This window comes from Rutidosis leptorrhynchoides, chromosome 3 (genome assembly GCF_046630445.1).
Source record: "Rutidosis leptorrhynchoides isolate AG116_Rl617_1_P2 chromosome 3, CSIRO_AGI_Rlap_v1, whole genome shotgun sequence".
Taxonomy (NCBI): domain Eukaryota; kingdom Viridiplantae; phylum Streptophyta; class Magnoliopsida; order Asterales; family Asteraceae; genus Rutidosis; species Rutidosis leptorrhynchoides.
The window spans coordinates 613,968,866-613,980,319 of NC_092335.1; the positions used below are offsets into that span (position 1 = coordinate 613,968,866).

At 30.6% G+C, this 11,454-nt stretch overlaps 1 protein-coding gene across 1 annotated transcript; it reads right to left on the reverse strand.

Annotated features, from left to right (window-relative positions):
- Window positions 1-55: 55 nt before the first annotated feature.
- On the reverse strand, window positions 56-3,134 carry LOC139902260 (uncharacterized). The gene is made up of 4 exons (XM_071884902.1): window positions 3,005-3,134; window positions 1,498-1,876; window positions 1,209-1,359; window positions 56-586 (listed from the first exon to the last, which is right to left on the reverse strand). The coding sequence occupies exons 1-4, from the start codon at window positions 3,132-3,134 to the stop codon at window positions 56-58; spliced, it is 1,191 nt and encodes a 396-aa protein (XP_071741003.1).
- Window positions 3,135-11,454: the final 8,320 nt, after the last annotated feature.

Genomic DNA, 11,454 nt, shown 5'->3' on the forward strand with positions numbered 1-11,454 from the left:
TCCTAGTTGAAATGAAGTTCTTAAGCTTATGACTAGCATGGACTTGTATTGCTACTTAACATGCATCACAAAAATGAGTATCATACTTAAACTTAGGCAAGTCCCTAACAATTTCTTTTGAGGATATGTTATGAATTAATTTCATGTTAGCATGCCCTAATCTTCTATGCCATAAGGTAATAGTATCATGAATGGATGTAAGGCAAATATCTACATGCTTAAATTTATCTAACCTACATGTGTAAAGGCCTTTCTTCCTAATTCCATCTATAATATTTCTACCATCCTTAGTTATATGTGATGAAGTTTTAGTAAAGTTCATGTTATATCCTTTATCACATATTTTTCCTACGCTAAGAAAGTTAAAGCTAAGGTTCCTAATATGCAAGACATCTTCAAGGGTAATCTTACAATTAGTGATATTACCTTTACCGACTATTTTTCCTCGCACATCGCCACCAAAGATTACGTCACCTCCATTATGCTCTTTGTATTTTGAAAAGAATTCTTTGTTTCCCGTCATGTGTGTTGTACATCCACTATCTATGGTCCAATCATCTTCTTGTACAAAACCATTGAGACAAACCTATATACCATTTATCAATAATTTTGGTACCCAATGTTTGTTGGGTCCGGGATGATTAGCGTCAAAAATTCCTATTCTAACCCATCTCTTTATTGTTTTTACATGGTGATTACTTTTATGAGATGACTTAGTTTCGACCACTTTCTAACCCATCTCTTTATTGTTTTAGCATGTTTACTTGTGTTTGACACATCGGCTTTCCCTCCCTTAGGCCGTAGTGTCTCTACAACATTTGACTTATCTTTAGCTTTACAAAATACGGTTGGTTGTTTAGGAAATTCTATTATAGAAGCATTTTCTTTATAACCCAACCCTTTCTTGTTATTGGTAGGTCTTTGTACACTTAGGATGTCATCTAAAATCTTTTCACTACCATCATAATCTTAAAACTTTATTCTATTTTTAAGCAATTTGATCTTTTTGTTTAGTGATTGATTTTCATGTGTTAAATCATCGCAAGTAAGACATTCTTTTGTATTAGAGATTCTTTCTTTAAGTTGTAAAACTTCTAGTTTAAGTCATTTTCTCTTCTTAAATTTGTGTTACTATTGCTAACTTTACTAATTAACATACAAAGTTTAACAAAATTATCTATATTAAATTCAAATGTATTTGAAAGTACCTCATTCTCGGTTTGACCAACCAAGCATGTTTCCTCGTCATCCTCCGAGTTAGAAGCTTTAATCACCATGAGACACATTTCTTTTCCATCTTCTTGCGTTTTGTTTTCTTCATCATCCCAAGCTCCTAGAATAAACGCCTTCTCATTCTTCCTTTTAGGACATTCACTTATCAAGTGATTTGGGTCGCCACATCCGAATCACTTCCTTACAAACTTCTTCTTTGGATCAAATGGTGGCTTCTTAGAGTCCATTGGAAGACGAACGTTGTTTCCCGGTCTTCAGTAGAACTTCTTAAATGAACGAAAAATAAATGCAAGTTGTTCATCATCATTTAAGATATCATCGTCATCTACTTCATATTCACATTCTTCGCTTGCTTTAGCTTTCAAAGCAATTGACCTCGTCTTTTCTTTCTTAGTTTTGTCCGCCTCTTCGTCTTTCTCCAAGATGATCTCATGAACCTTGAGATTTCCAATGACTTCATCAAGAGTCAACTTTGTTAGATCCTTTGATTCGTCTATTGCCGTTACTTTAGGTCTCCATTTTGAGGTCAAGGCTCTCAAGAACTTTCGAACATATTGCTTATTGGTATAAGTAGTACCTAATGCTTTTAAACTCGAACAAGTATTGTTAAATCTAGCATAAACATTATCAAATTTCTCATTATCTAAAATAGCAAATTTTTCATATTGGGCTATTAGTAATTCGGTCTTATTTTCTATAACTTGGGTTTTTCCATGGTGGGTAATAAGTACACTATCCCAAATTTCCTTAGCCGTTCTGAACATAAAAACCTTTTCATATTCTTTCCTAGGTAAGGAATTAAATAGGACTAGTTTGGCTTGGTAATTTTTACCTACGTTTTATTTATGTTCCTTAGTCCAATCTTCTTCGGATAGTTTTACCCTAGTTTTCCTATCTTCTAAAACTATGGTCGAGACATAGTCTCCTTTGGTCATAATGGTCCAATAGTCTATATCCTTGGCCTGAAGATACGTTTCAAATCTTTGCTTCCAATAGTAAAATCATTCACCCTCAAGAAGTGGAGGCCTTTTCATCGAGCAACCTTCACTATAGTTCAAGTTCTCAAATTTTTGTTCCATGATCTTTAACTCTAAGATTTGCAAAAATTAGTTTTTAATCAAAGAAAATGATTTTTAGCAAAACGTTTAGAGTAACCTCTCTGATACCAATTGTAAGTAACTATAGGAGGGTGAATAGTTACTTAGTCAATTTTTAAAGATTTTGAAAATTTCTATTACCGATTTTGAACTTGAATTAACTATAGTGTGATTTGACGTGTTTGTTCACAAGTAATATAAATATAAATGTAAAGTAAAGAGTAAAGAGAACAAACACAGAGATTTATAGTGGTTGGGGAAGATGTTAACTAATCTTCCTTAATCCACTCCTCAATTCTACGAATTGAGATTTTTCTTCACTATGAAACTCCAAACTTGGTGGAGCGTCCGGACACAACACTAGCCCTTCGATAAGCCTTACGTCCCTTTGAAGAATTCACAAACATCCTCTGCTCTTACCACAAGACTCTAATGCTTTCTCCTTAGTGAAACAACAACTAACTTCTAGATCCCTTTAAGAAGCTAGTTTAAAAGTAAACTTATAACTAAGCTTACAAATGACCCTTGCTACAATCACTCCAGATATTACAATATAAGACGTGAATTATTACATAGAATATAAGAAAATAAGATTGCAAGAGGTGAGTCTTCAAGTGATCCAAGGCTTGGTTTAAATAGAAAGAGAAAACTGCCTGCAGTAACCTACGGCTCACCCCACGGTCGACCATGTGGTATCTGACAACTGAAAATGCAACCGTTTTTGTCCTTGAGTTTTGTTACTTTTCCCTTGTTGGATGGCTGCAATTTGTTGTCATTGATTTCTGACTTTATCCCTTTACCCATTATGTTTTGGTCACATGACTAGATGTTGGCATGTCACATGAAAGAGGAAAACCCATTGCCTTTGACCATTGTCATTGATTTCCAAAAAGAGTAATTGCATATTTTGTCTATTGGCAAGCCATAATCTTCCAAAATGCTTGTCTTTTTCTTTATAGAAGTGTTCTTCCATTTAGCATCTAGTTATATCTTAATTGAACTAGTTCAAGTCTAGTTGAGACTTGATTACATTTTGTTATACCTTAATTAGCTAAGTTAAATACACTTACCTAAGTGTAAATGGTACTAAAGGACAATGAAAGAGCACTTCTTTGATTGGGACTTAAATGACCATTATTAGTTTAGAAGACTTTGTTTAGAGAAGTAGAAAGATATAACACAAATGTGTTTAACCTTACTAAAAGTATCATTAATATGTCATTAGGAGTTGTTTGAAAGGATTAATGTTTTTGGTACAAAACTCATTTGGAAATAGAGAAGGCAACTACTCTAAGTATATTTAAAAAGTTTTTGTAAAATGTAGATGCCTCAAAGTAGTCAAACTCAAAATGGTTGAGTTTGGTAATAGAAAGAACTGCGGTCGATCCACGGTCTGCCGTGTGATCGACCGTGTGATCGACCGTAGCTTCATTTTTTATTAAATCGTGAAAAACAGATTCCACGGTTGATCCAACGGTTGACCGTGGTTCCACCGCGCGTGAATTCAGTTTTATTGTTATGTGTTTTGGTCTTTTGCTAGAAATAGTGTAGGCTCATGAACTTGTGTCGTCTTACACATGATTAAGCACTTATTTTTTTGTGACATCATCAAAACAAAGTGATTAACTTTTGAATATTACCATTGGATTATTAACCAACAAACTCTTTTACATATGATTTTAGTATTATAAAAGATTGTATTGTATAATGTTGAAGGTGAGAAATGGTTTAGATTTGTGGAGTGATACTTATGGTGATTGTGTAAGTAGGTTCAATTGTTTTGCACACCAGGTGTTTGTGGTAATGTCTCATTGAAGTTGAAATAAATTGTTAAGATAGAAATATAGTATTTATGGTGTTTTCTAATAACATTTGCATTACAATCTACTTTCAGTTACAAGAATTGTAGCATTAAGCCTCACAAAATATGGATGAGCCATTTCAAATCTTGGCATATCTGAGTGACAGTCATTGGGAGAAATGACAGTGAGTTTTTGCAACTCTACAAATTTGTTCGTTATTAATTTGTTATCATTTGTTATGTTTAGGTGAAAGCTCTACCTCCTTCAAGATATCCTTATTATCATTGTTGTTGTGGGATGGGCGTGTAGCTCATCCAAGTGAAGGAGATGTTCCGTCTTTGTTGAAGAACTTTATTATTAGCAAGCAGTGGCGATTCTAGGATCAAAACTCAATGGGGTCCTAAAAATTTATTTCATAACTTGCACAAAATATTGAACGTGTCGAGTCAAATCAGGTCGGGTCGGGTCGTGCCCAAAACACAAATATAAAATTTAATAATTTGTTCATATGTAGTAGCAATTAATGACATATACATTAGCAATTTCACAGTAGCAATTTTAAAGTAGACCTATGTAGTAGCAATAATACAATAGTATTGTGTAGCCAATGACCTATAAAGTAGCAATTTTACAGTAGCAATTTTAAATTGCTATTCTATAGCACTTTTAAATTTCAATTTGACAGCATGTTATCAATATAAATCACATAATAAACAATAGCTGTAAAATTACAGTTTCCTTTGACTTTTTAAAAAGAATAAGTTAGGTAGTTATGAGTGATGAGATTATGGATTCATATACAATAACTATTACATATTACATATATATTTACCATTACACATTCAACTTACTTGGAACTATATAATGAATCCACTATGAGTACTCACAATAAAACATATATATCTCAACATAAAAATTACACAAAATTTGTCATATTATATATTTGATAGTATATTTAACAAATTATGTTCATTCTTAGACAAATATTACACAGTTCGGTGCAACAATTTTAAATTATGTCATATTATATTACATTTTGTTTTCATTATATATTTGAAAATATTATAAGATTTCTTAAATATCCACTGGATATTCATTAACTAGTATAATCCACGGGATATATATATGTAGTGACCCGTCCAAATCTACCTGGACGAATACAATAACATCTGGTCCCATTGCGAGGTACTGACCTCTATATGATACGTTTTACAAACATTGCATTCATTTTAAAAGACAAATCATTTCAAAATAACCAAATGACATATGTTTTCCAATAATATGAATGACTAATCTGCAATTTACTTAACAACAGTCTTTTTGAACTCGACGACTTGAATGCAACGTCTTTTGAAATATGCCATGAACGACTCCAAGTAATATCTTTAAAATGAGCAAATGCACAGCGGAAGATTTCTTTAATACCTGAGAATAAACATGTTTAAAAGTGTCAACCAAAAGATTGGTGAGTTCATAGGTTTATCATAAACAATAAAATTCAGTACTTTTGATAGACCACAAGATTTAAATATGCTTGGCACAAATGGGTCCGTATCCTATACCCACCAGTAATGTCCATGCGATTTCTTTTAAATACAGTACACCTATCTCGTGTACGAAACCATTTTTCAAAATTCTTAATAACCGTACATATATCTCGTGTACAAAATTTCATACACATAACCTGTGTATAAAAATCATTCTCTCAATATATAACATTGCTTGGTAACCGACCTTAACATATAATGCGCATAAAGAATATCCCCCAAAACATACAGGCATAAAGCAATCAGTATGATAAATACAGAACCTCTCGTTTGTTTAATATATAAACTTCAAAGTACTAAAGCAGTTCAAATTCTCTGACTGGGGCTGGTCAGTGCCCGTAGATCTACCTTTAGGATTCGCATCAATTAGGGGTCATTTCCCTAATTCTTAGGTTACCAAGCTAAGATAATCAGGGGGAAATATTCGGTATAATAACCTACAGAACTTCTCGTATGTATAATAATTCATTCGAGGAATGTTTTGCTTGTGTCTATCTCGTCAAATATTTATGAAAGCATTTCATGTATTCTCAGCCCCAAAAATATATATTGCAAAAGCATTTAATAAAAAGGGATCAAATGAACTCACGATACGATATTTTGTAGTAAAAATATGCATACGACGAAACTGAACAATGCATGGTTGGCCTCGGATTCACGACCTTATATCAATTATATATATTAAAACATATAATCACATAATTCCTTCTATTAATTATATAATATTTATATATTAAGTGTTGTAGTTATATAACTAAATTCCAATTTAAATATATATACTTTATTTATATATTATATCTTCAGTTATATGATATATATATATATTTATTTTGTAAAATAATTAATATTTATATATATACTTATATTAATATATATACTTATATTAATATATATATATATATATATATATATATATATATATATATTTATATATATATATATATATATATATATTTGTAATTGGTATCATATTAAAAATCAATAATTTGTTATATGTAATATTTATATAAATAATGTTAATATGTTTAATATATAATTATATGTAATATTAATATAATTATAGTATATGTAATAAATATATTTTTATATACAAAATATTTATTTGTTATAATAATAATAATAATAATAATAATAATAATAATAATAATAATAATAATAATAATAACAATAATAATAATAATAATGTAAATAAAATGATAATAAAAATGACACTTTTAATACTAATGATAATGCTAATAATAACCTTAATGATAATACTAATAATGATAATGATAATAATAATAATACTACCTTAAAAGGAAAAGCTTCAAAAATACACTGCCTCGGCCCGGGCTCGAACCCGCAACCTCTCGTTCCCCTAACACGTTACTAACCATTACTCTGTCTGTTACATTTTGAAATAATTAGGATTTTAAATCCTTTTAACTAGAATTTTGTCTATTTCCTTCATCTTAAAACAAAACCCATTTAACATCATCATCTAAATTCTAATATCTATCACCATCATTATTATCTCACGATCACAACTATATCATCATCGTTCATACAGGAAGCAATAACAATTATCATTATCATCTTTTTAAAACAAACAGGAAGCAACAACATCTTTCGTGATCATCATTATTAATATTGTGTTCCATGATCACGATCAATAATATCTCCCCATCATCGTCATCATCATTCATTTTATCCCTACAGCTCTTCATCAACATCATCAATCATCATCACATATAGATAGAAGGTTTTCAAGTGGTGTTTGGTTGGCATTTAAAAAAAAACAGAAAGATACGCTGCAGCAGGAATGAGAGAAAGAAAGATAACAGAAGGTGGTTCGTCCGGTGGGTTTTCAACAGAATATAGAAGGTATGCAGCAGGAATGGTGAGTTGTAATAGTAGTAGTAAACAACAAGTGGGTCTGTGTTTGTGATGGAAGTTCTCGGTTAAAAACAACAATATAGCAGTAGCATTGTAAACAAAAACAGAAATGAATAGCAGCTTTAATTCGAGTAGACTAGCAGTAGAAACAACGAAGTAACAACAACAGTATCATCGTTACGGTTTCACTGTATCAACATGTGGGTTTCGATGGTGACTGTTTTGGTGATCGGAGAAATGTAACAGGAAACGCAGGTGGAGGGTTGTTTCAATGGTGATGGTCGAGGGAGGTGGTAGTAGGGTGGTGATGTTTGCAGCTGTAAAGGAAGAAACAAAAAGAGGTGGCGGTTTGAGAGTGGTGAAGGTGGTGTTTTAATGGTGGTTTATGGTGACGTGTTTGTGTTGGTGTTCACGGTAGTGATGAAGGGTTAAGTCTCGATGGAAACAGAAATACAGAAGAAGGGAAGTGGGTGTTGTATGGTGTGTATGCATATGTAATATGTATATATATATATTCAATTTAGTTGACATGAAAAGAAACTAATAAGCATAGTAATATCCAATCAATTAGGCACAGTTTAATATCAATCAATTAGCCACAGTTTAATAAGTTGATTAGATGTTTATTTTAACGGTATTATATATTATAATATTATATTAACATCACATTTTCAATCAAAATGAAATAGCAGTCATTGAATTGGAGTTTAGTTACCGACAGTTTTCACGGACTGCAATATCGTACTCCGTTAATAATTAGTGGCGGATAAAAGTATTCAGAAAAATTCCAAATTTTTAAATTAAATATATTTATTTATTTTGGTCATTTAGTGTGAAAAACTTGATTAAAAAGGTTCGTCCATTATTTATTTTTAGTTCCAAGTAATATGTACGGAGTACCAACATTTAAACTAAAAAGGTAAAAATATTTTTAACAAACCTATAATCTTCGTAATCAATTTATGGTCCAACTTTTATTTTAAACCTTCATATATATATATATATATATATATATATATATATATATATATATATATATATATATATATATATATATATATATATATATATATATATATATATATAACACAAAGTTGAAAACACTAATACTTGAAAAAAGGTTTTCTTTGTATCTAACATTTTAGTCGAGTTTCACACAGATTACTCCATGATTATAAGCTTTTAACATGTTGATGAATAGTATTTAGTTGGAAGGCTAGTTGTTTTATTAGGAGTATAATCTCCAGTAAGAGAGCGTAGTCTATTTTCCTGCAGAAAATTAAAATAAATAGCATTAAAACATTCTATGAAATAAATAGATCATATGTGTTTAAAAAAGAACATATGAAAAAGATAAGAGACGTCAAAATTAAAAATAAACCTAAACCCTAAACTCTAAAATCTAAACCCTAAACCCTAAATCTAAACCCTAAACCCTAACCTAAACCCTAAATCTAAACCCAAAATTCTAAACGCTACACCCTAAACCCTAACCTAACCCCTAAAAACTCTAAACCCTAAAATATAAACCCTAGAATCTAAACCCAAAACCCTACACACTAGAATCTAAACCCTAACCTAAACCCTAAATCTAAACCCAAAACCCTAAACCTAAACTCTAAACCCTAAAATATAAACTCAAAACTCTAAATCTAAACCCTAAACCCTAACCTAAATCCTAAACGGTAAATCTAAACCCTAAACCTAACCTCTAAACCCTACACCCTAAAGCCTGAACCCTAACCTAAACCCCGAAAACTCTAAACCCTATACCCAAACCTAAACCCTAAACGGTAAATCTAAACCCTAAACCTAACCTCTAAACCTTACACCCTAAATCTATACCCTAACCTGTAGAGACCCGTCCTAATCCATCCGGACGAAGTCCTTATCGATTACAAACGATTCACAACAGTTGATTACATCGCGAGGTATTTGACCTCTATATATTACATTTTACAAACATTGCATTCATTTTTGAAAATACAATCTTTCATTACACCGAAAGTTGACGACATGCATACCATTTCATAATTTATCCAACCATAAATGACTTAATAATAATCTTGATGAACTCAATGACTCAAATGCAACGTCCTTTGAAAAATGTCATGAATGACTCCAAGTAATATCTCTATAATGAGCAAATGCACAGCGGAAGATTTCTTTAACACCTGAGAATAAACATGCTTAAAAGTGTCAACCAAAAGGTTGGTGAGTTCATTAGTTTATCATAATAATCATTTCAATTATTTTAATAGACCACAAGAATTTCATATTCCCATTTCCCATAAATAAACATCCCATACATAGAGATAAAAATCATTCATATGGATTGAACACCTGGTAACCGACATTTACAATATGCATATAAGAATATCCCCATCATTCCGGGATCCTCCTTCGGACATGATATAAATTTCGAAGTACTAAAGCATCCGGTACTTTGGATGGGGCTTGTTGGGCCCGATAGATCTATCTTTAGAGTTCGCGTCAATTAGGGTGTCTGTTCCCTAATTCTTAGATTACCAGACTTAATAAAAAGGGCATTTTCAATTAGATAGTCCAACCATAGAATGTAGTTTCGATTACTTGTGTCTATTTCGTAAAATATTTATAAAAACAGTGCATGCATTCTCAGTCCCAAAAATATATATATAAAAAGGGAGTAATGAAAACTCACCTAATGTATTTTGTAGTAAAAATACATATGACGTCATTGATTAAGTGCAAGGTTGGCATCGGATTCACGAACCTATATTGATTGTATATATTTATATGTTGATCAATATATGTCTAACAATTTAGGTCAAACCATAGTGTATCACAATCCTAATGCTCGAGACTGGTATGCAAAAGTCAACTGAAAAGTCAAGGCTTCCGAGAAGATCAATGTTTCTAAATTCTAAAATAAAAGTTAACACCTTTGATAATTTGATCGGATTTTGGAAATCATTTCATTTTATAGCGTAACACTTCCAATAAGAAAAAATATTATATTTATATAATATATACAAAAAATCTCTTTTACTTTTCTTTTCTTTTTTACTTTTTTTTTACTTAAATTTTTATTTTAAAAAAATTTAATAAGGATATATAAGAACTTTACCTCATTACATTTATTCATTTATGAAAGTGGACTTTTGAGTTTTATTGAGTAGTATATCGAAATCAATGAAGTGTTATTTTAGTTTTATAAAGATGAAATTTTATTTTGCTAACGATCAATGATAAATTTTGAATTGTACATAATTAATATTTCAAGTCTAAAGTCAAGAACAAATGAAAGAAAAAAAATAATAAAAAAATAAACACAGCAATGAAGATTTGAACCCGGGCTCCATTGCATGTAGTCTAGTGACTTAACCAACTAAGGTAAGTGTAAATTTGCTTTTATGTATTCCAAACAAATTTATATAGTGTAAACTTGTGTTATGTGTTATCAATATTGTTAAATTTATTTACATTCTTAAAACGTTTTCAAACTTTTTGAACATGAAAACTGTTACTTTAAGGCTTAGGCTAATTATCACACAATCAAATTTATTTATTTATTATTATTATTTTCATGCTATTGTTGGTAATGGGAAGTTTTAATATGAAGTTATTAAACTAACTTATGATATGTTAAAAAAATGTATTTAATTTTAAATTAAAAATTAAATAACCTAAACCCTAAGTAATAATAATAACATGTAAATAAATAAATAAATAATATGAGAAGTAATAATAATACTCCATTATCAAAAGATAAGTGAAGATGGAGTCGTCGTTATAACATTTCAAGAAAGTAGCATGGATACTTAAAAGAAATAGACAACATAATCAAGGACTCAAGCGCTAGATATGGGTACACTATAATATATAAAAGTTAAGTTATGAGTGCTCACTTATCAATAT